This window comes from Solanum stenotomum, chromosome 1, assembly GCF_019186545.1.
Source record: "Solanum stenotomum isolate F172 chromosome 1, ASM1918654v1, whole genome shotgun sequence".
Lineage (NCBI taxonomy): Eukaryota > Viridiplantae > Streptophyta > Magnoliopsida > Solanales > Solanaceae > Solanum > Solanum stenotomum.
Genome location: NC_064282.1, coordinates 13,062,065 through 13,086,395, shown reverse-complemented (window position 1 = coordinate 13,086,395; position 24,331 = coordinate 13,062,065). Strand labels below are relative to the sequence as shown.

Here is a 24,331-nt window from a genome sequence, read left to right as displayed (position 1 = left end):
TACACTTTTCTTATAATTAAAATATTTTAAAACATGTTTGAAATTCCACATTCAAAGAAAAAATTGTTTGACTTCTCAAATTGTAATGTTGTAATACTTGCTCAATAGTATATGCAAGCACAAGACACCTTCTTTCTTTCACGCATCATAGTAGGCAGTAAATCACGGAATTTATGCCTATTCCATCACTTCTCAGATGGGCTATACCAAGCATGAGGTGTGAAGGATGGAATATAGAGCAAATGCAGAGTCGTACAACTCAAGGCTGGGAAAGTTCCTAAGGATCCACCCACCCACCGATCATTCACATACATATTAGGCAAGGGTTAGAAATCAATAGACCTCACCATAATATCTTGAGTTGACTGTAGCTGTGTCAGAGATATTTTCTCGGTCAGCTCTTGTTGCTTGAATTAATTAGGTCCTCATTCACCAGCAATATCTGTGGGTTCATCTATATCCATATTTTCTGTTGAAACATTGTCCATATTGTCTTTTTGATCATCTACATATGCTTGGGAGCTAACTACATCCCCCATCAAATTTTTATGCTTCAGATTGCCTGCCAAAATAAAGAAATGGGTTAAGGCAATCAGTACATGTGAGGACGAAATTCAGATATGTTTGGCCTGCAAAAATTTAAGCCTGAAGCATCAAGATTTTCTACAACTAGGCAAAGCTTAAGTTATCAATGCAACAAACTGTTAACAAACTTTCACGTGTGTGGGGACACCAGAAAGAATCACCAGAAGCATGAAATTTGATCATTATGCTGTTCTAAATCTGGAAAAGGACCACCACGCCCTCAGCTTTAAAAAGAATTCTCATAGCATCATAATTTGTTTGACATAGTTCCTATAAATGTAACAGATGTGGCGCATGCTTTCCCAGAATGGATCCAATTGATATCAGATCAATCAAATCCATGCATGTATTGAACATGGAAAATTTTGGCTTTTAAATCACAGCAAACTTGATTAGCACAACGAATAATATTTTTTTTATAAAGGTAAAGTTGTATTCTTCAGCATTAAGGGTATGTTGGCTACCTCCAAAAAGTTACAAGCTATATCCATAATTACATAGATCCTAGGAAGTCTACCAACTGTTCTAATTCTTCTATACCATCTTCTTTACACCAAAAAAACATGTTAATGCAATTTTCTTCAACTTTCTGAATAGTGTTAGTAATATTCTCATGACACCTGAGCTTTCTTTCTCTCCAAATAGCACAGACACAAATAGGTACTATAGACCACCATCTTTTTTGGGTCTTGCTCCCTCCCCCTTCCTCATCCAACAGCTCAAAAGATCAACAGTATGTTTTGGCATCACCCAGGGCTCTTGAGAAATGATGAGAATCTTGTGCCACACCTGAACAGTAATCCTACAGTATAAGAATAAGTAGTTGTTAGTTTCTCCCTTCTCATGACAAAAAAAACATCTGGAGATAATCTGGAAGCCTCTTTTCTTGAGTTTTTCCTGAGTGAGACATCCCTTCTGGAGACCAACCAGGTGAAGCATTTCGCCTTGGTTAGGGTGTTGCCCTTCCATATTTGATTCCATGGACCAAGAATTCCCCCTGAGTGATTCATGATCTCTCTCGTATACAGTCTACGCACGGAATCAGAGTCGTGTTTCCATCTTATACCATCTGCTTCTGTAGTAAGGCCTGTGAATTCACCCAATCTCAGTAGCAGTTCAGCAATTCTATCCACTTCCCAATCATTTAGATTTCTCCTGAAGGTGAGGTTCCATCCCTGAGGGGACCAGATCTCAGCAATTTTAGCATCATGATTGGTACAAAATGTAAAGAGATATGGGAAAACCGAGTTTAAACACTTGTTCAATACACTTGTCCTTCCAAAAAAAATATTTTGTTACCCTTTCCCACTTTGAACACCAAATTCTCCTTCAAACTAGACATAAATTTCTGATTGATCTCCATACTGATACCCCATACGTGCTATCTACTACATTAGACACCCACTCCTCATTCTGCCCATACTTGTGGAGAATTAGTCTTCCCCATAATGCCTGATCTTCAACGACAAATCTCCAAAGCCATTTAGAAAGTAAACTTTTGTTTTGGACCCTCAAATTTTTTATACCAAGACCTCCTGTCTTGTTGCTTAGTAAGGTTGTCTACCATTTAACTTAGTGTATTTTTTTCCCTTCTTTATTCCCCGACCATAGAAAATCACGTCTCAATTTATCTAACCTCTCTTCTACCTTTGCTGGTAAAGGGAAAAGTGACATAACATATGTAGGCAACGCTCCCAAAACCGAATTGATCAGAGTGACTCTTCCTCCCAGAGATTGATAAGTTGTCTTCCAATTAGCCAACCTCTTCTCTGTCTTCTCAATGATTCCATCCTAAATCCCAAGCTCCTTGTGATTATTCCCCAAAGGCATTCCCAGGTAAGTAGTTGGTAAATGCTCTATCTTGCATTGCAAGATGCTTGCCAACATCTGTATATTTGCCACTTCCTTGATTTGGAAGATGTTGTTTTTCCTCCCATTCACAGCCAGCACGGAAATAGCCTAAAAAATCACCAAAACAACTCTAATGTAACTAACTTGTTCTGCCTTTGCATCGCAAAATATTATTGTGTCATCTGCATATAAAAGGTGACATATTTGCAAATCAACCCCGAACTGGTTACCTATGTTGAAACCCTTTATCCAGTTGTTTTGATTGGCCACTCTAATCATATTGTTAATACCCTCCATAGCTAAGATAAAGGAGAAAGGGGAGAGAGGATCTCCCTGTCGTAGTCCTCTCTCTGAAGGAAAAAACCAGCAGGTTCTCCATTAACAAGTATAGAGAACCTGACAGTTTGATGCAAAAACCTATCAATTTAAGCCATTTGTCTCCAAACCCGATCTGCTTCAAAATATTAAGTAGAAACTCCCAATTGACATGATCATATGCCTTTTCTATATCAAGCTTGCACATGATTCCTGGGATCTCTACTTACACTCACTGGTTTATTAATGCGGCATCCATAATTTGCCTACCTTGAATGAACGTCATTTGGTGATTGTTCACTAATTTACTTATCACTTTCTTTAATCTCTCAGCCAATAGCTTACCAAAAACCTTGTACACACCACTAATGAGACTTATGGGTTTGAAATCCCTAAGTTTCATAGCTTTTGTCTTCTTTGGGATGAGAGCCACATAGGTGGCGTTGAGGCTCTTCTCTATTTCATGTCTTTCGTGAAATTGTCTCACTACATTCATGAAGTCTGTCTTCGGTATCTCCCAAAAGTTTTGGAAAAAACTCATCGGAAAGCCATCTGGTCCGAGGGGGCTTATCACTAGCATATGATTTTATGCAATTAAAAACGTCATCTTCCTCAAATTGCCTCTGCAACCATTCATTTTCCTCTTGTGTAATCCTTTCTGCTCCATGTAGGGGTGGGCATAAACACCGAAAAACCGAACCGAACCGAATTATTTTGGTAATTCGGTTTCGGTATTTCGGTTTTCGGTTCGGTATTCGATATATGATTTTGTATTTTTCGGTATTTCGGTTCGGTTTTCGGTATGTAATTTTTGTGTAATTCGATATTTCGGTATTTCGGTTTACCGAAATATATTAAATTATAATATATATTAATATTATATTAATTATTAATATTTAAAAATAAATATAATAATTTAAAATTAAAAACAAAAGTTTGTCTTTTCAAACTTTTCAACTTTTCAACTTTACAAAACCCACTTCCCAAAAGGCAAAAATTACCGTTCCCACTTCTCACGTCTAGTCGTCTACAGACTATAGGAGCGTCGACCATTCCGGCGACCAGCAGCACGCAGCAGGGCAGCTGGCAGCCGTAGCACAACAACGACCGGTAAATTTCAATGTTATAACAAGGATAAATTTCAATGTTAACGACAATTTATTATTTTGAATTATACAATAATTTGAAAAACAGAGTAAAATAAGCAAAAAGAAATAAACATAAATAAAATAAACAAAAAAATTACAAAATTTTAAAAAGCCCACTAAGCAGGCCCATAACAAAAAACCGAATTAACAAAAACCGAACCGAAATAACAAAAACCGAACCGAACCGAATTATTTCAGTTCGGTGTTCGGTACACGTTGTACAAGAACCGAAAACCGAAAAAACCGAAACCGAACCGAAATACCGAATGCCCAGCCTTAGCTCCATGTAGATTAAAATTTGGCCTCCACTATTTCTCTATAAAGATTTTGGTAGTAACTGATTATGGATCCTATAACCCCTTCCACCATCAACTTGTCAATAGTGTTAAATCTTTTATGGGATGTAGCCATCATGTGAAAATACTTGATATTTTGTCTCTGTGTTTGAGCCAATGTACTTTAGACCTCTGCCTCCAAGCTATTTCCTCATTTTTTGCAATATCTTCAAACTCCATTGAGAGATGTACTTTTTGAAGTAATTCATCGTCTGATAGTAGTCTCAACTCATGAGTCTTTTCTAAAATTGACGGCTAATTTAGAATTTCCTCTTTTCTCTGATTCCAATTGTTCCTATTCTCCAGCTTCCATTCTTTTAGCTTCCCCTTTAGCATCCTCAACTTGAGGCTACGACATAAGGGCTCGTACCAATGATATTGAAAGATACCCACCATTCTTTACCCTTGTCTGAGAAACCCTCTACCCTTAACCACAATTGTTCAAATCCGTGTAAAGGTCTCATCCCACTAGGAAGAGAATAAAAACCTATCAATTATGGAGGCAGACATGTGGCTGTCCCCCTCTTCTCCATGTGAAAGACCCCCCAAATAAAGGAGGATCGATGAACTACATCTCATTGTCCGTTCAGAAAATTCGATCATTGGTGTAGTAATTTTGTGCCCTTCTGATCTTTTGTTTGGATATTTTGTGGCATTAAAATCTCCACAAGCTACCCAAGGCCCATTACACAATTCTTTGATGTTGATGAATTCTTGCCAAAGTCCTCTTCTAATTATTTGGGTCAGAGGAAGCATACACAGCTGAAAGAAACCATGTGAATGTCTGATTAATGCCTTCAAACTTGCAGGTTACCATTTGGTTTGCTGCTATCACCAGCTCTCCTTTCCACACCCTCTTATCCCACATTACTACGATACTGTAACATCTCGCTAATTGAAAGAACTAGAAAGAGTTAGAATAGGAAATAGTCATTTTAGGAAAGAATGAAAAATCTAGAAATTTGTTAAGCTATGTTAAGTTTGGGTTTTTGGTCAACATCGAACGACCATAACTCCTAGCTCACGATGAGTTAGGTGTGCTTCCAGATGTCATAGGAAAAATCTTGGAATTATCTTTCCAACGCCGCCGAATTTGCGCGATTTCGAGTTCGTATGAGTGAGATATGCCTATTGGAAGTTGGGTTGTTCAAATAAGGAAAGTTAAGAGTCAAGTCAAGAGAAGTTAAGAGTCAAGTCAAGAGGTTAAGAGTTAAGTCAAGAGAAGTTCATAAAGTTTTCCAAAAGTTTTTCACAAACGTTTTAACTTTGTTTTAAGACTTAAGTTTTGAGTTGAGTAAAGAGTAAGAGTAAAGTTCAATTCTTCAAAGATTATACGGGAACTAAGTATTCCCAAAGAGTTAAAAATGTTTTCACATTTGAGCAAGAAAGGAAACACTGATTTCCAAAAAGAGCTTTTGAGCTAAATTTTTGAGTAATTATCTCAAACCAAAGAAAAAGTTTTGTTTTTAAAACATATGAGCTGAGTATATTTTGGGAGTAGTATTGACCACCGATATGGGAACGCGAGTTCATAATAACTCAGGTCTCCATAAACCATGTAGCCATCACGGGTAGAAAAGGATCATACTTTTTAGATGATTCCTTAGTGCTCTTTAGCATAAACTAGTGGATTCACTTAGTTACGGCATTCTATATGACGGCAAAGTATAGGATAGTTCTGGCAGCGTGGGCAAGACCATCACAACTTAGGCTCATAGTGGTGGTTGTCGGTTAGAGAATCTCCCACAGTATTATATTACTTTATTATATGAGTAAGTTGAGTTGTTATCGCATTTCTTTAACAAACTGAGTTGCTTTCTATTATTTTAAAAGTTTTCCATATATTGCATGTGTTGTTGCTTTTACTGAGTTAAGTTATTCATGAGTTGAGTAAGCCTAGGTTTTGAAGCTTATGTTATGTTTAGTATTCCCCTCGCATACTCGTACATTCAATGTACTGATGCCATTTGGCCTACATCTATTAATGATGCAGACACAGGCAACTTATCCAGCGCCTCGTTCATCCAGCTGAGCACTCAGAGTCAGTTGGTGAGCCTCCTTGCTATCCAGAGGACTCTTCTTTATCATTTGTTTTAGTATTTAGTTTATTAGGATGTCGTGGGTCTTGTCCCGACATCCCTCTTTGTTTTAGAGGCTTCATAGACAGTTAGTTATGAGTCCTTTAACTTTGTATTTCAAATGTTTTGCTATGAGACTTGAATAGCCTTATTGGCTAGTTTGAAGATTTCCTTTAAAGACATTTTAAGTATTTCATAAGTTCCTTATTGAGGTATTTCTGATGTTTAAGTCTTCCGTTGAGTAAGTAAGCCAGGCCAAGGGTTCGCTTGGGGCTAGCAATGGTTCTCGAGTGCAAGTCTCGCCCAGGGTGTAGGCTCGGGGCATGACAGATACCACTACTTCTGCCTATAGCATCCAATGGAAATTCCCTTATCCATTTATTTTGCCATAATTGTTTGAATACATTCACCTCTAGTCCTCCCAATTTTGTCTCAACCAGAACGTAAATATCAGCCTCCCAATGTTGAAATAATCTCCTGACTATCCCCTTTTATCTTCTCCATTTACCCTCATTACATTCCAAGAAAGGATTTTGACTGTCATTGGAGATTTGTGTTTGTTATTCTCCCCATGTTTCTTGACTCCACTTCTTTAAACTTATCATGGAATTCCAAATTTCTTATCTCCTATGGGGTTGTGTTCTTTGCTTTGATTGCTGTTGTATCCACCTTCTTCTGCCTCAATTCCCCCCTCTTTTGATCAATTCTTAGAAATTGATCAAAAGCCACCTTATCACATCCTTCAAAAGCAACCCCAAAGAGTTGGCTGAGTTTAAGTACATTGGATTGTACCCAAAGTGAAGCTTTGTCTTCAATTTCTTGTTCTGAGAGACTATCATTAATTTGAAGAGGAAGAGTATCTTCAAATAATGTAATTTGCACAGAAGAGCAACTACCCTGGTGAAGTTCTCTTATCAGTTTCTACTAAATTAATTCTTGCCTCCTCGGTATCATAGATAACCATAGGCATGTTGTTATCTTCATCCCCTAATACTTCCGACCCATCGAAAATTGTCACATCATCCTTAGCAAAAGATGATTCAGTTCTCACTCCAATCCCCATCTCCATCTCTGATATACTCGAGCTTAAAAAGAAAATATTCTCTGTCGGAAAGAGGTTGTCAACAAAAGGTTCCTTTTCCAACAAAATGGTGTCTTTCATAGGCAATTGGGCTTCCTATGACCCATTACCTTTTATTTTGAATTGGTCCAACACTTCTAATACAATTCCTGGGCCCAAACTTTGAATTATTTTCCTCATATGTTCTTCAGGCAGACCCATGCGTTCCTCTTCCCCATTTTTATTACAACCTAATAGCAAATCATTACCCAATATGTTGGGCTCCACCTCCTTTGGGATAAAAGTCTGCAAAGAGTGTTGCTGTGAGAGCTCCCTTCCAGATACATGTTGTGTTGTACCTTTTGTTTGATCAATCTGCATTAGATCTGACTTCCGTCTAAATCTTGCCGAAGCTTCGCACTATATCGGCAAAGAAAAATTGAATTCTCTATCACACACTTCTACGTATGCCGGAATTCCTTCAGAGGACCTTTGACTTGAATACGTCCCTATCTCAAGTGATTCTTAAGTTGGGTTTCTTCTTCCGCTTCAATCCATCCACCGCACTGGTCATCCATCTCCTTCATCACTTTATCAGTCCATAAATGTAACGGTAGTCCCAGAATTCGAACCCAAAACCAATCAAATTGTTTTTGGGATGGAATAGCTCCCATCGTCAGAGACCACCACTCCAGTTCAAGTAGATGGTTGCTCCTACTCCATCTCCCTGCTAACACATTTTCAACATCCCTTCTCGACTGAAATTCAAAAAGGAATTGGATCCCATTCAAATCAAATACTTGTATGTTGTGGATGCCTCTCCATGTGTTCTGTGCCCATTTCCTAACATCGTTACGAGAAGGTATCTCATCGCAATCTGGGAAGCCGCCACCCAGACTTCTCCTCAGAGGATCCTTATCTCCATTGTGCTACTCTCTGGAACTGATTGAAGTTCATTAGGGGGCCATCTGTTTTTTTGAAGAGCTTCCTTATAACTTCTTTTTTCTATTTGCCCATTACTGATTATCTCCCCTGCATTTAAAGTATCTCTCTGTAAAATTTCAGCCTTATTAATAAAGACCTCAATTTTCTTAGAGAGATCAAACCAGATAGTATTGAATGTGATTTCAGGGAGAATAATAATAGATCTCAGCTCTCCTTTAACCATAATAACAGACAGAAATCTACCATATCGATTGTACTTCAAAGAGCAATAAATAAGGGTAGTTAAATCACTGCATCTCCAAGTTTTGAAAGATTTTCCTTAGATTTCTGAAGCTTCATTAAATCTTCTGTAGAGCTACTCTACTCAGCTTCATTCTTCTCATATATAACCTAGCACTCTCCACCCATTCAAACCTAGAATCTGAGGCTAGTTTGGTATCAGTTAAGGCATAAGACTTACCCCCTAATCTGAAAAAGATTCTGCTCTCCATCTTTCTCCTAAATAATTGATGAAAAGAAAGGTAAGTGCTTTAACCGAAGACACAATGAGAGGTGCAAGCCCTTGTGGCCTGAAACGATCCAAGAAAAAACTGAATATATGAATAATGTCGATTCACGCGCCGGCGCGTGCCGCGAGTGACTTTGATTTCTGGGAGGTAGTGCGAGCGCGCGCGCGGGGGGTGGGGTCCAGGGTTGGGTCTTTTTGGGGTTGGGTCACGGGAGTCTGGTAGAGGCTTTGGTGGAAGGAGATTGTCAGAAAAAGAAGAGGAACAGAGGATTCCGGTGTTCAGAAGGACTAACAGTGGGGTTATGGGTTGGAAGTCGATTTAAAAATTACATCGGGATTCGTGTCTAGGAGGATTTCGAAAAGGCGCGTGTCTCAAAGGCAAGTATCATTCACATTAAACGGTTGAATGTTGACAAAAAACAGCACAACGAATAATATTATAAACCACCATTTGATCAACTATCTGATTAAAGTAATATTAGGTAAATGCAATGTCAAAATACCCATCCAAAAAGTGCATCCACTTGACGTTGAGTGAAGAAGTTCCTTAACACGAAATAAGAACCGCTCCATAGATCTCTTGGTGATGGGGATTTTGCTGGTTATTGCTGTTTGTTTCATGCCCTGCCAGAAAGAAAAGAAAATACAAATGAAAGTGCAGAAAGATGTCTAGGACACAACGAATGAGCATAACCTGACCAAAACATATGGGATTTCTGTACAAACCTTTGCGTCTGAACAAAGCGTCTGGATAGTTCTCGTTGCTGTCTGAAGCTCTCTAACCTGGTAATAAATATAGAGAGGCTCCTTAATCTAAAGTCAGTTTTTCGCATCTACTATAGTTCAAGCCAGTAATTCACTCATCTTACCATCTGAATTATTTGCTCACGGTGCAATTCAAATTGCCCCTGTAAGAAGCCAAAACCTGAAGACATTTGTTAATTCCAATACATCATATTTTGTAACAATCACAATGATGAGGCCAAAGACTACACCCTCCCTTAACTGAAAAATAAGTCCTTGTACCCTGACCCGTGATAGAGGTAAGTACCTTTGAGGAAAGAGTCAACAAACTTCCCACCAAACTTGACAGCAATTGCACGGACGTTGACCTATTAGTCAACACCAATTATGTCAGTAGCATAAAGCTAAGAGGCAATCAAATAAGAAATTTAAGCAAGATAACCAACCACCTTATCATGGGTCTTGCACAAATTGACTAAAGATACAACCACATTAACAGATTGTTGTAGTTTCTTCAGAAGGCATTTGACATCTTCCACTTCACCACCACCCCTGGCTTTCTCCAGAAGTGAAATCTCCTTTACCTAAGCAAGTAAAGAAAAACACAACAATTATTTTCATCATGGAATTTCAATCTGTTGATGTGTAGCTTCTAAATAATATGCAATATTTTTGGTACCAACCAAGTGGTTAATCATGGCAAGGTTCTCTTCATGCTGCAGCATCAAGTCATCATCAGTCAAGGTCTTCTTAAGAACGCATAAAATCTCTGGGAAAGATAATGCACACAGAATTAAGCGCATAGTGGAAATCTTACCAATACCCGGTACCAAATGTAAAATGTTGCAGGACAGAGAGTAGGAAAACAACAGCCATCCTCCAATGCAGATCTGTGTGATGAAACCTGGCATATAAACAGAATAGGATTAAGCTAGGGTTTTCCTAGGAGTGTATCACGGTGACAGACCACTAAGCATATTATATGCTAACATTATCTAGAGACTGAAATCCAATGACTAATAAATTATAGAACATTTTTAAGACATTGCATTTCAATTCTTAAAATATTAAGAATATGTAAACATTCACTTAAATCTTGCCACTTAATATGCAAATATTGCTGCTCTCATAATTTTTCCAATATGTTTGAACCCGTCAAAATGTAAATGCACTTGGCTAGGTGCAATCAAACAAGTATTGCATAGTCATGTAGTAAGCTTATTTAAAGTGCTAAAGGAGGTTATAAAGAATCCATAAGGTCTCCATTTACACCTTTGAACTAGAAGCATGTTGCATAACAGATAGAAGCTCAGCAGAAGGTTTTTGATGCAATGTGTTAAAAACATAGCAAAGTTTTAGCAGAATTGTAACAGATAAGCTCACAGCAGAAAGTTTTGATGCAATATGTTACATATCTAGGAAAGTTTTCACTTCGCTTCAAGCACAACAAATGATCTGTCAAAGAAACAATTATGTAAAACCACCTAATATATGCACCTGGGGCAAAACAGAGCAGGCAAGCTCACTTAGGGAATCAGAAGTGGACTGGCAGTTTTCCAAGTAAATTCGTAAAAGCTTTTGAATTACCTCTGCCTGCAATTAAAATAATCAATCAAACTAGCAACCCTAAAATGAAGAAAACATATTGAACGGTCAGCAGTCATCCAAGAAACACGATGGTGATGTTTGCTGTAGCCACTAGATTAACATACTTTGACTTTCTGACCATCTTCAATGTCATTAACACCATCACACTTTTGCATCAAGAGTTTGTAAGCAGAAGTCCCCAGCTTCTTGGACAGAAAAGAAAGTAGCTCTATTGAAAAACCTGTACGAATATCTTTTCCAATATCGTTGAGATCGTTATCTAGGATAGTCCGGAAAGACACAAGTACTGATTCCAAGCTTAACAATACTTTGGAAGCCAAAGCAAATGAGACAGCACATGCTGCAAGGAAAAAGTCAAGTGGTAGGGGCTAACATATTCTTCAATGGTAAATGAGAGAAATATGTGATCAAGAAGAAAAAATTCATAAGCAGCATACCTGCATCAAATATATTCCCAACAAATAAATATGCACCAGCATATAAATAACCTATATCTCCTGGTGATGGAATCAATTGCATGCCTTCGAAAAAGCAGTCTAAAATGCTGATTGGCTGTAATGCCTCCAGAAGATCAGAAAGTACTGACCTGTCTCTCTGAACATTAGGTATGTTTAACATCTGCAATTGAGGAAAAAGGAAAAGAAAACAATGAGAAACAAATTTGATAAGAAATTCTAGGAAGGAAAAAAGAAAGGTACTTCCCCACCCCTCCATTTCCTTAGGTTCTGCTTTTTAGACCGAAATGTTTTACCTTGCCAAAGCATTGAAGTGTCTCTTTTATGACAGATCTAGAACCTGATGGTCCAAAGCTTGTAATGTAGGGTATATCAGGATTTCCAGCAAAGGCAGAATGAGTTCTCCAATGATCTGGGCATGTGTCTGTATCTGCATAAAATCTCTGTAAGATATTCTAAAATTTGGCAATATTTCTTCCAAGGCATCTGACAAAGTCAGCTGTAATACCTTTTCTAACACCAGATACTGCAGAATCCAAATGTCTTCTAAGGGAAGGAAATAGTGGCTGAATTTTGCTTATGAACTCTATTACTTTCATCTCACCAAAAGCAGGAGGAACACTCATGCGTCTAACCAATATATGCCTTCGTGGACTGCAGTAGTCCAGCTTTTTGTTTAGATCCCTCAGAAAATATAGACAAAGGGGCAACTGGTACCACCAGGGAGTTAGATATTCTCAAAGATTGAAGTCTAAAGACAAGTACATATAAATTTACGCACCAATTTCCAAATATTATAAATGTAAACAATTAAAGAGGAAAAAAGAACTGAACACGGGTGTGAGAGATTCATCTATACACTAGTGAAGAGGGCATGACTAAAGGAGCTCACTGAATACCTCAGAAGCTGGATCTGCACAGCAGGAATCCTGAGTCTGCATTGAAAAACCATACTGAAACAAGTTAGAAACGCTGTACGGGTCCAGCAATGATTTCTGGCAGCTATTATATGAATTTACACATTGCAACGACATCAAGTGTCAACTTAAAATCAGAACTCTCTCTCAGTTCAGAAAAATCTCCTCTTTTTGTGCTACTCTTAATTGAAGGAAATAGAATTGCATAAATTGCCAGAATAGAATGAGATGTACCTCAAAACTAATGACCGAAGAAAGATATGTCACTTTTCCTTTACAAAAATTATAACAAGGGAAGGTAAAAACAATACCAGAGGAAGATGCAAGTTAGCAATGAAACATATCAACTGATCACAAGAGTAAGGGCTGAGTTTGCAATCAATCAACTCATCATCAGAACAAAAGCCTATATGGATTTGGTTTGAAAACTGATTCTGATTATTTAGATGTGTTCATTCAACAATAAGTACAATATTAACTACTTTCATCAGAGTAATATTGTGGCTATTAGTCCATAAGGTGGCATTCCCGCGTGACTACCAAATATTAAGCAATTAATGAATGTGATAAACATTGATGAAATCAGGTAAATAATTCAAATCACACAATCCCCAAGTCTTTAATCAAATAACTTTTCTTTTCTTTTGGAAAGGTATCTTAGAGCTTAATACTCTATCATGCTACTAAAAGCAGTGGCGGATCCAAGATTTTACGATTATGGGTGCTCACTATTTTTAATATAAACTTGTATTAACCAACAAAGAGCGTAATTGCGCGCTAAAATTCCTCAACAAGAGTGTTTTTTTAAAAAAAAATTAATAGTCAATCAAAAATCATTGAATTGGTTCAAGAAAAAAAAAAAGAGGAGGAACAATATACCTTCACGAACTATTGTAATTACCAAAAAGGCAAACCAACGAGAAAGAGGATTTTTTTGCTTTTGAGTTGGAGAACTTAAATGAAGGTTCTAGAACATAATATTTTTCCCTTCCCTTTTCATTTACCCTAATTAGACTGACGAGAAAGAAAGAGTAAATAAACATGGAAAATCATGATTAAGTTGCATATTAGACATGAGCAGTGACCGCTTCAAGATTTTACGATCGTGGTTGCTTCTTTAACTATCAATCACAAAATATTAATGCATAAATTTAACACTAGTCATAAAAATGATAATTAAATACGATTGCGAAAAAAATTAATAAAAAAAATTGAGTAAAAGTATATTGAAAAAGGGAGAAGGAATTTTGGAACTTTTGTATAAAATTTAATTTAAGAAAATTCGGCGGGACAATGTGAAAGGGAAAATAGATCAAGGACAAAAGTAAATAAATAAACAAATAAAAGAAAGTGTAATTGGAAATTATAAGGCACAAAGAGAAGAGTTGAAAAGGTAGAAATAATGTGTTTAGAGGGATTCGAACTGGGGCTAAGAAGCAAAATGTAAACCTTGAGCACCCACTTTCAACCAACAAACCAATTGAATCGTTTGTAGCATGGGTGCTCACCTTTAGTTTTATACGACTTTGTCTTAATTTCAATACAAGTATATATAGTTCGATACGAGGTTAATGGGTGCTCGAGCACCCGAAAACCTCCATGTGGGTCCGCCCCTGACTAAAAGCATTTTGTGCTCAAGAGAAAATTGTGAAATGGAAAATATCACGAAAATGCCTAAGAGGTGTATTCATGGTAATGAACTCTCAATTATCTTCTTAACTATCTAGATGTTTGACTAAACCTTGATTGAAGAAGCAAGATACAGTTCAATAATCAAACAAAGGATAAGTATCAAGATGACACCCCCAGAAAAGTAACACCTCAGTGGCTATTTGAAGATTTTGTGTTTCTTAAATTTTAAATTATGCAGATTTAGATTTTGTGTTTTCTGTTGGCTATTTGAAACCCTCGTATGATTAATAAATTTATTGAGAGACATTTTCAACCCTTTTTTGCTACCCCATCTTTTAAGAAAACTAACAGAAGATCTGAGATGCAAGAAATACCCAGCCCACAATATCCAGATAGAATGGCCAGGAAGAAATGGAAAATCAAATGCAGGTTGTGCACTGGAGGAAAAAGGATTTGAAAGAGTGACACTAGCAAATAGACCCATATACTTCAGGCACTGACTTGCTCAAATAATAACCCATTGAAACAGTGAAAAGAAAGAACTCATTAAAACACTAACACTACCTTCTGAAAAGTTAAGATAGCAAAGCAATCCAGCAAAAGAGGCCTGAATTTGTGTCTTTGTGCTTCGACATGCTCCACAGCAGTAGAAACATCTACATTCGCTGACATATTAATATTATGTGGTTGATTCACTGATGGCTCAGGCACACTACCTTTAGAACACGTTCCAGATGGACCGGTGCTTGGTTCCTGGGTTGGAACTGCACCTGCTTTCCTCAAAACATCCATGATGGTTGGCTGCCTAAGTTTTCCATCAGTAAGTGATGCTTGGCTGTTCTTCTTCTCTTTCTTCTTCTTTTGTGATAGACCAACGTTACCATTACCATTCTCATTCTTCATCTCCTGATCTCTATTATGATCAAGTTGGTTAGGCGACAAGGACTCCGGATGAGGTTGGAGTTCAGGTAAGGAAAAAGAGCATTGTTTGAGTGAAATGTTTAGCAAGCTCTCCAGAAATCTGAATTGGTAAACTCTTGTTAACCTTATGAAGTTCTGTTGTCACAGCATGATTCTTTATTGAGAAAAAAAACTGCCTTGTGGATCAAAGTTATCATACAGTTGCTGATGCATATGCATATTGCAGAGTAAAGTTGCTAGAGAGAAGGAACACACATTAACGAAGTTTACTATAGCAAAATAACACGTTCATCCAGGTCTGACATTTGTAAAATCAAAGCATAGGATGAATACAGAATGAAAGTTAATCATTTGAAAAATTTATAATTTTGTATTTATATATCCTTGTAACCTGCAGGAATAAAGATTTTTATAGAACTGCTTCAAATCACTTTGCAACTAGTGAAGACCCATATAAGTTGAGCAAATATTACCATGTACAGAGTGGGTTATTATCTCATTCTGATATCTCACAGAAAATTCAAAAGTAGTGGGTGCACCTTATAAAATACTGGGACAATGCATTTCCTTTTACCGTTAATGTTATTAGGTATAGGATCTGGGAAACAGATAATATCCTTCACAATTTGTTTGTGACAGATGCACGAAGATGAACAGAGTTGACAACTAGTTAGGAGATCAAAAAGGGTCCTCAAAACTTGCGGGGTCAAAAGTTATATCATGCATGGCATACAAGAAAAGGACACGTGGACATACACAAGGTTCCTCAGCCGCTTAAATAGTTTAAGAGTTATCTCCTCTCTTGTTGCTTGACTGACGGCATTGCACTCATCGACAGCTTGAGTACAGAAGGCATTGAGCTACATGATATACCCAAGAAGTCAGATAGCATGCTTCAAAATATCAAGTTGTCAGAAATAAATTACCAACATCACACTGGCGAGATTATCAGCACTACCTACCAGTTCCCGCAGCCAATTGGCAGCATAGTACAATGATAGAATCATGATTTGCTTTTGCTTTCCACTTAAAGAGCCCCAAAGTGGTTCACGGAAGAACTGACACAAATATAATAGACACAATTAGCACATGAAAGGCATGCAGCAGGCATAACATTATCATGGTATAAGTAAAACTCTCCCACCAGATGGGAAGAAAGAGTTTGGCCCATCAAGTGCTTCATCGACTGCCAAGTGACTAAATATTGTTTTCCGAATAATTCTAGCTTAAGGATCACCACACTTCAAACTTGAACAAAATGGTAAAGCCAAATGTACCAACTAATTTCACAGTGAGTGTGATTGAAATTGTTTATAAGAGTAACTGGGAAGGCACTGAATCCCACCTTAGAGGAAGGAAGGTGTATAGGACAGCCAAGAAGTGCATCAATTCCTGCAAGAGATCCTTGATTCGCCAACCCCTCAATCTAACAAAGAGTTGAGATCAAACATGGAACATTCAAGGATTTAGAGGATGAAATTCTTTTTAAAAAATTTTAATGTACTTACTGAAGATAGCAAAACAAAGTTTGCAGGAAGAATTTGCAGTGATGAAGCAGCCCTGCATAAGTTGTATAATATGTGACCATCTATGCAGAATAACAACACTGACAGGCAGAAAATTACCAGAACCTAAATATATATCAATAAGTCTAAGGTTACTTTGGTGATTTTGACTCAGAAATTTGACAGAAATTCAATTTTAAGCAGCAAAGGAATACTAGGAGAAATTTTTATCATAGACGCTGCAAGATTGCAGTGTGGTGCAAATGTCAAATTTTCCCTCAAGCCCATACAACATCTTCAAGGTGCAATGAAACATCTCCTAGCTGCAATGTTTTGGCACAATTCATTCCATGAGTTAAAAGAGGGCAGTGGGACTAACTGATAGATGTATATAGCTTAATTAAAGCCGCTCCACAATTTCTGCAAAGATCAGAGTTTCCTCTAACTTCAGAAAATGTCCTTGAAGTGCAGCAAAATATCTCCTAGAACCTTTTTATCATATTTCATAAAAAGTGAAGGATGAGCATAACAGTTTCCTAAGGGAGTCAGGATAATATCTGAGTAAAGCTGAGCCTAAGAGCAGGAAATAATATTGCAACAAAGAATTCCTTTCAGATTGACAATTTTATTTCCTAAACCTGATAATCAGAAGTTCAAGCTCCCATGATAAGTTAGTGATTCTCTGGCTTCATAGTATCAAGCCAGTTAGTAAAAGTGAGGTAATAAAAGTAGGTGTGTTCCTCTCATTTAATTTTTGTTTGTTTCCATACTTGAAATTCAGCATATAAGGGTGTATAAACTTTTCAAGCAGTAAGACGAAGAAGAATTACAAAATTACCGCAAAGAAGAGGATACAAGTGGCAAGATATTGAGACATATAGGAGATATGTCTCCGTCAAGGTTCATCCATAAGTCTCCTGCACTTACAAACAAAAGTCAAAAATTCAATTGATGATTATTTAATGGAAATTTGCTAGTGAAGTTTCTGGAATGCACATGTGGAGCTTACCTTCCAAACCACAATATAAGTCTTTGACCATAAGCTCCCCACCATCGAGGTCACACAAAAACTTTGATTCGAAGTCCCCAACATGTTTGCTTGTCCTGTGAGTAATGCACGTTTTATGTACTATGATATAAATCTTTGGGGATAATCATATGCTTACCATTCCACTATGGCTGGATGAAGTGCTTTTTTCTTCAATGTTAAAGCCAGTTCATCATAAAACATAATTAATGGAAGTGGTAGCTGCTTGCAAGAGTTCATAGATGTTTCCAAGAGCTCCAAAGCTTCCTCATAATTTGACTTCTAAAAAATCTCAAAATCAATAAATACCAAATCTCATAAGTTGGAAGCATCATAACAAAGCAACTATGGCATGAAATTTTTTTAAATAGAAGCTCAAATATCTAAAATATCATGAGAAATAAAATAGGGAAACGCAACATGAAAAACTAACTCAATGGAAGACATCCCGGAAATATTACAAGATAATTCTTCTTCTTTTTTTGAGAAGGTAACATTTGTGCATATTGACAAGTTAGTACATATAATTCTTGAAACCTGTCTGGAGAAACACACAGCTTGATATCAAGTAGTTTGAGGGAAATATCAAATATAGCAAATGGCTAAGTAATTTTTTGTTTTAAAATACGATCAGCACAGTTACTCTCATTAATCATCAAAAATTGTGAAGGCCAAAAAGGAATATTACCAAGCACTTTAATGATGATATATACATGTACTTATCATGTTCTAAAATAACAACCAGTGTTGAAATTAGATTACAAGATTTTTAGATGATAAAAATGTCTACCAGTAAAGGAATAGAAGATGTTTTGAAGGACAGGTCAACAATATAATGAAGATCAGATCTGACTGTATTATTTTCCTCTGGTTGGTGTAATATGAGTTTTGTCAATGATGTGGAAACTTTGTTACAGTGTGTAGAAAGCTTGCATAGATAGGTTAATGTTTTCCTCGTTTGGTTAATTGGTTTTTTAGGAGAATGTACTCAGGCATTTGTGCTATATCAATATTACTTACCATTTCAAAAAAAAAAAATGTTTACCAGTAATCATACAGGGAAATTATTTACTGTGATACCAACATAGAAGAGATCTACCAATAAAAAGACTTTCGCTGTAAGCATTATTGAAACACATTAATAACCTAGAGCACTAATAAACAAATTTAAGATAGTCAGCAAAGCACAATAATCTCGCAATACAGTGTATCTGAGTAGAACCAAATGTAGCCAGTACCTTTTCATATCTTCCACTTTTTCCTATAAGTCCTAGCTACTACTAGACCTCCATTACTGAATTCACATAAACCGTATTGCTACTATTGGCACAAAAAGTTGTACTCAGTTCCATTTTATAATGCCAGTTGACTAGATAAGTTTGAAATGTTAATTAACTTGTCCATTATATTAGTTTTATTGTAAGAAAATATTATAGTAATAGCTGGAAGTTAATTTGACATAGAGAACATAATATCGAAATTCAATTTTTTGAATAATTAAATGAATTTGAACTCTAAAAAGCTGTTTAATAACAAATGGTATATGTAGCCTCACTATAGATAAGGAGTTTTGGTCATGCTTCGAATATAATGCTGAAGTATGTCTTCTGGTTTCTAGTAGTAGTCCTTCCTTTTGAGAAGACTACACAATATAAGTATTAAAAGAATGATTAGCTAGTGTGTATACTGATATACAGGGCTACTAATAGAAATCAGAAAGACAAATTTCAGCATTAAAGGATTGGAACAGGGTCAAATTATACATGATTCAAAAATACTGCAACATCATGTTGTTTAATTTGAACAATTAGAATAAGATAAAGTTGCCTCAAGTATCAGCAGGCTACCTGAGATGATGGAAGATGCTTCGTAGTTTTTGCATCCCCAAGGTAGGATACTATCTTAAGAGTTCCAATTAAGCCCATCTTCTTATAAGTAAGATCAGGATGACTCAACTGCCAGAAGATTTAAATAGGATAAGTTGTCATTGTAACTCGAGAGAAGGATACTGTCACAAATCCTAGAGAATGTCATATTATCCATTTACAGATTTACCTGCTTTCTCACAATCACTAGTAGTTCATTTGAAATAGGAGATCCAAAGGGCCCTGTACTCACTTCAGCAGAAAATGCCAGAAGGCTGAAGACTTCATACACCTGAAACATAAAAAGTGCTTCTCAAAGACAAGCCAGGAAATGGCTCAAATTATGACATTACCAAGAGAGGCACAGTGATGGCTTCACCAACCTTATGCAGGTTTTCAATACTAAATGTCTCCAAGTAATCTAGGATGCCTGAAAAGAAGTATTAAGATAAGCATATAACTAAAATTTATGGCAAAATTTTCTAGTCAGCATTAATATTGCTCCAACAAGCACACCAGTTATATGAGAAGAAAGTGGAATCAACTCCTGTGAGTACTTCGAGGCTAGGAGGACCATCACATCCATAGCAGAACTCACTTCATGACTTATCCCAGAACCCACATGAGTAATTAATGCTCCAAGGACCTTCAAATAAGAAACAGCTAATTACACTTGGAGCATGCAATACAACCTTTTGCATTTACTTCAAAAATCAGGAGAAATTATTTATTAAATGCTTCAAGAATACAATCTTACTTCCTGCCTTGAATAACTATCCACAAGCTCTTTGAACAGATTTGTGTACATGCGAACGCCGAATTCCCGTACTTTATCTTCTTTGCAAGCCAGTAAGTACTCAGAAATGGAAAGGAGGGTAGGAAGATAATCCTAGTATAGAGCATAATAAGTCAACACAAAGAACTGCACAAATATAGCTTGCACAGGAAATAGGAATATAAGGTTTTGCACAGCGATGAATACCAAAGTGTAAGCCATACCCGAGTCAAATCCGTATTCCCAGAAACACATTGATCAAACATAGTTTCCACAATACAGCCCTCAAGAATTTTCTTCTTCAGTAACTTCTCAACAATCTTTTGTAAAGGCTCGTTGTTCATGTATATAAGCGTAAGCAACCATATGTCTATGACCTTATGATCCTGAACTTTCTCTACGCTTTTCAGTTCATTCAATGTCTCTTGGCAAATTACCTACCAACAATTCACCATGTATAAAGAGCAGAACAGATGTAAATATTTATGCCTACTGACAAATGACTCAATGAAATTATCAAGTATAAAGAAATAGAAATTGTAAATCCCACTTTATTAAATCGAAGACTTGTTCGCAAGGCATCAAGTATTGAAGCTTCTACATTGTTGACGACTGACTTTCCCTTCATCTTACTCTGTTGTGTGGTCCAAACGTTTGATGCTCCAACAAGTTTCAGTTGATGTCGGATGTGTGAAATAATCCTACGAGTATTGGTTGGCGTAGCCAAAAGCAGTAAGAATCTCAATAGGTAGGGCATATGCTCCGCATCAATAGTTCGGATACAAGATAACGCCACTGTAATGACCTTTTACAAGTTTCACAAAAAGGGAATTGTTATTCAGGTGAAAGTCAATATTTAGTAGATTGACCACTGAATCTAATATATGTTCAACAAAACAACCTGTTCTTGCAACATATCATCCAAATGAAGGTTAGAGAAACAATCGAGCATGGGAACAATTATGGAAGAATCCTCTTGAAGCATCTCCTGAAGCGAATCTACAACAGTTTTGTTGTTTTTCTCCCCAATAATCTCGGGCAAGGACCCAATTATCTCCTTCTTCAAATGAACCGGGCAAATAGATAACACTTGAAACAGTTTTTCTGTAAATGCTTCTGAATCTACAAGGAAGTCAAGCCACCGGAATTGGTTAAGGATCAACCTTGCTATGTCCTCTTCAAGACATAAAGAAGATGATCTCCCTCCAATATTTCCGGCAGGGTCCACATCAAAATACTCAGGAAGCTTTTCGAGCAGCAAGTTTTGAATGTCTGACTGGACTGCAGGAACCAGTAGCAGTACTCTTGCCAGGCTGTCACTTCGTACTGATCCAAGTCCATCTCGTTTTGAAGGTGATAAAATGCTGTTGTAACCGAATAGTTGCAACAGTTAGACATGCCGATGAGAAGCTTTCTCAAGCATTTATTTCTTATTTTGGAAAACGAATAATAAATTTATTGTTCCACAAGTATTATGCATCTCGTGTTTCCAAGAAGCCACAAAAAGCCTTTTTTTACAATTCAAGATCCATTTATTGGAAAGCATAAAAATGATACCTACAAGGGCTTCCCATGAATGAATCTAAAATCCCATCTGTTATAAGTGACCAAGTAAGAAATGATATTCTACATTTATCATTTCCATTATTTCCTATACTAAGATTCGCAGTCCCTTGCCAAAAACCATGTATCACCCTTGAGACATCTGGTAGGCGGTTAAAAGCTAGAGTAGTAACATGTTTTTGGGTTGCGATAAAAGAGTTCACTTGTCATTTAGATTCCTGGTATTCTAAACACGAAAGTGCATAAAAACAAGAGTTACATGCTAATATTTTTAGCAAAGCAATACTATGTTCCACAGGAAACGTACACAAAATAAAATAAAACAACATAAAGCTCTTTCATTGCTCAAAACATTGTGTGTCTTCATTGCTTTTCAGCTCTCATATATCGGTGAAGTTGGAAAGTAAAATGTTCACCACACAACCCCCTCTCTCACCACACAGTATAAGATAATGCTCCCTTTGACCAAACTTAAGTCCCAGTTTATTCCAAAATTAACTCTAATCTTTTCAAATTTGTTTACACACTTAAACTTTATGCAATGATGTAATGTTCCCACTGACGCTCTAAGATGCTTTTCATTTACTTACTAACGCAATATACAAGTAAAATGGGAGGCAGGGAGGGAATATTGAACAGAGCAGTCCTTCATGCTTACCGCCGAAGGTTACTGGGAGAGTTGACGTAAGACGAGAGACCCAGGAGGAACTCAGACTTTAGAGAAGAATCGGATGAGAAGAGACTGTTTAATTGGTTCCGAAGCTTATGTAGATCAGACGGTAGACAGGGCGGGCCCGAGGGGTTGATCAGTGTACAGCCGGCATCCGCTAGAACTGAAATCATTTTCTCAATCGAATTTACAGTTTGTGACTGTCTTAACTTTGGCGCTTCCGATTCCGAAGCTGTTTGCGGAACATTTTCCTCGTTTGCGACAACGGATTTGGGAATTTTGTTGGGCGGAGCAAACGGAGTAACGAATCCAGTTTTCAATTTCGCCGGACGTTTACGAGGACCGATTTGCTTGTTCTGGGGAAGAACCATTTTTCTTCTGCTAGGGTTTCTGAGCTGAAGATTGTGTTTGAAGCTTCTGATAATGGAGGTAAAAAGGCGCCAAATTTTTGAGAAATTTTGAAATTAGTAAAGGAGGATAATTTATATGTTTAGCCCAAAATTGTTCTTAAAATTGCAAATTTTGCCTCCCATGGTTCATATTTTGCATTTAGACCCTTTGTCAAATTGGGATTCTATCCATCAAGCCCCCAAACTACTTAAAGAATCTTCGCTGCCCCCTAAACATTTTTAAATTGAACATAACAGCATGAGAGTGTGGATGTGTCTTTGGGCTCTTCTACTATTTGACCCATAACCTTTCTTTTTCTCTTATTTGTATCTTTCCTATCTTGTTATATCAACAATAATATACCTTTAGTATAATCCCACATAGCAAAATAAAAAAGGGTGATGTATGCATATTTTATTTCAATCATTATAAGGTAGAGAAGCTAAAGAACCGTTGATTTAGTTATTTTGCAAAAAGTTCAATAAATTAGAGCACATATCATTAAAACAAAAAAAAAAGAATATTATACAAGTCCTCAAATTATATCTCGTGATGAAAATAAAAGGATATGAAGTCTATCTCTTTAAAAATATGCAAGGGCGAAAAATTTTTTAAAAAAAAACTTGTAAAATAACATGTCAATTGACTAAATATACTATAGCACTTATAAAAAGTGTATCTTTCAGTATATTTATTATATCTCAACGATAACAAAAGTAAGTAACTTGTAAGGAAGTTTCTGCAAGTTTTCTTTTTATTATTACTCAACATTAAGGGTGTGTTCGGTAAAAAAAAATAATAATAAAAAAAATCTAGAAAAATCAGTGGACTTATTTATATTCTGGTCTTCACTTTTTTAATCTTGATGCTCTTCTTCGTGTTTGATGTATAAATTAAAAAATATTATATTTAAAATATTTATATATAATTTAAACAAATACTATGAATATAATGTTGGATATAAAGTGTGGAGTGTGGGTGAAGATAAAGTGTGTTGAGCGTGAGGAGGTCGATGTGATAAAAGCATGTGTTGAGCCCTTTCTACCACCTCTCCCCTCTCCAATCCTCGATTTGATGATTTATATTTATTATTAATTTAGGTATAAGTAACAAGTTTCGTTGTAGTCTAGTTGGTGATACTCGGCTCTCACCCGAGAGACCCGGGTTCTCAAGTACCGGCAACGGAAATATATTTTTTTCAATTTTTGCTAATGTCAAACAAATTGCTCTAAATAAAAGAGGATTGGTACCTAATTATCTTTCTTACACATGTTTTTTTCTATTTTTTGCTAATCTCAAACAAATTGCTCTAAATAAAATAGGATTAGTACCTAATTATCTTTCTACACGTATTTTTTTCTATTTTTTGCTAATCTCAAACAAATTGCTCTAAATAAAAAGGATTAGTACCTAATTATGTTTCTACACATCACA

General features: G+C 36.6%; 1 protein-coding gene across 2 annotated transcripts; it reads right to left on the bottom strand.

Moving 5' to 3' along the window:
• Nucleotides 1-22,962, bottom strand: LOC125853255 (uncharacterized). Of its 2 annotated transcripts, none has more exons than XM_049532923.1 (31): nt 22,496-22,962; nt 21,176-21,638; nt 20,825-21,079; nt 20,499-20,711; nt 20,257-20,388; nt 20,016-20,145; nt 19,883-19,929; nt 19,690-19,791; nt 19,482-19,589; nt 17,774-17,916; nt 17,617-17,711; nt 17,446-17,524; nt 16,611-16,662; nt 16,448-16,528; nt 16,065-16,160; nt 15,859-15,962; nt 14,746-15,202; nt 12,532-12,567; nt 12,141-12,342; nt 11,929-12,062; nt 11,615-11,795; nt 11,282-11,517; nt 11,067-11,162; nt 10,387-10,473; nt 10,253-10,285; nt 10,019-10,153; nt 9,877-9,937; nt 9,695-9,750; nt 9,552-9,608; nt 9,329-9,449; nt 1-562 (listed from the first exon to the last, which is right to left on the bottom strand). In XM_049532923.1, exons 1-31 carry the CDS (start codon nt 22,876-22,878, stop codon nt 426-428), a joined length of 4,512 nt encoding a protein of 1,503 aa, XP_049388880.1. In that variant the 5' UTR covers nt 22,879-22,962; the 3' UTR covers nt 1-425. The 2 variants fall into 2 exon arrangements, with proteins under 2 accessions (XP_049388880.1, XP_049388881.1); XM_049532924.1 differs by having other exon boundaries at nt 11,929-12,056.
• Between the last annotated feature and the right edge of the window lie 1,369 nt (nt 22,963-24,331).

Excerpts from the sequence above, each read along its gene's own strand:
- LOC125853255 (XM_049532923.1), bottom strand. The coding sequence starts at position 22,878 with ATGGTTCTTCCCCAGAACAAGCAAATCGGTCCTCGTAAACGTCCGGCG. Across the intron at positions 21,639-22,495 it reads TCTCCCAGTAACCTTCGGCG|CATTTTATCACCTTCAAAAC; the intron begins GTAAGCATGAAG and ends CGGTTACAACAG. Across the intron at positions 10,474-11,066 it reads CCTGCTCTGTTTTGCCCCAG|GTTTCATCACACAGATCTGC; the intron begins GTGCATATATTA and ends TTTATATGCCAG.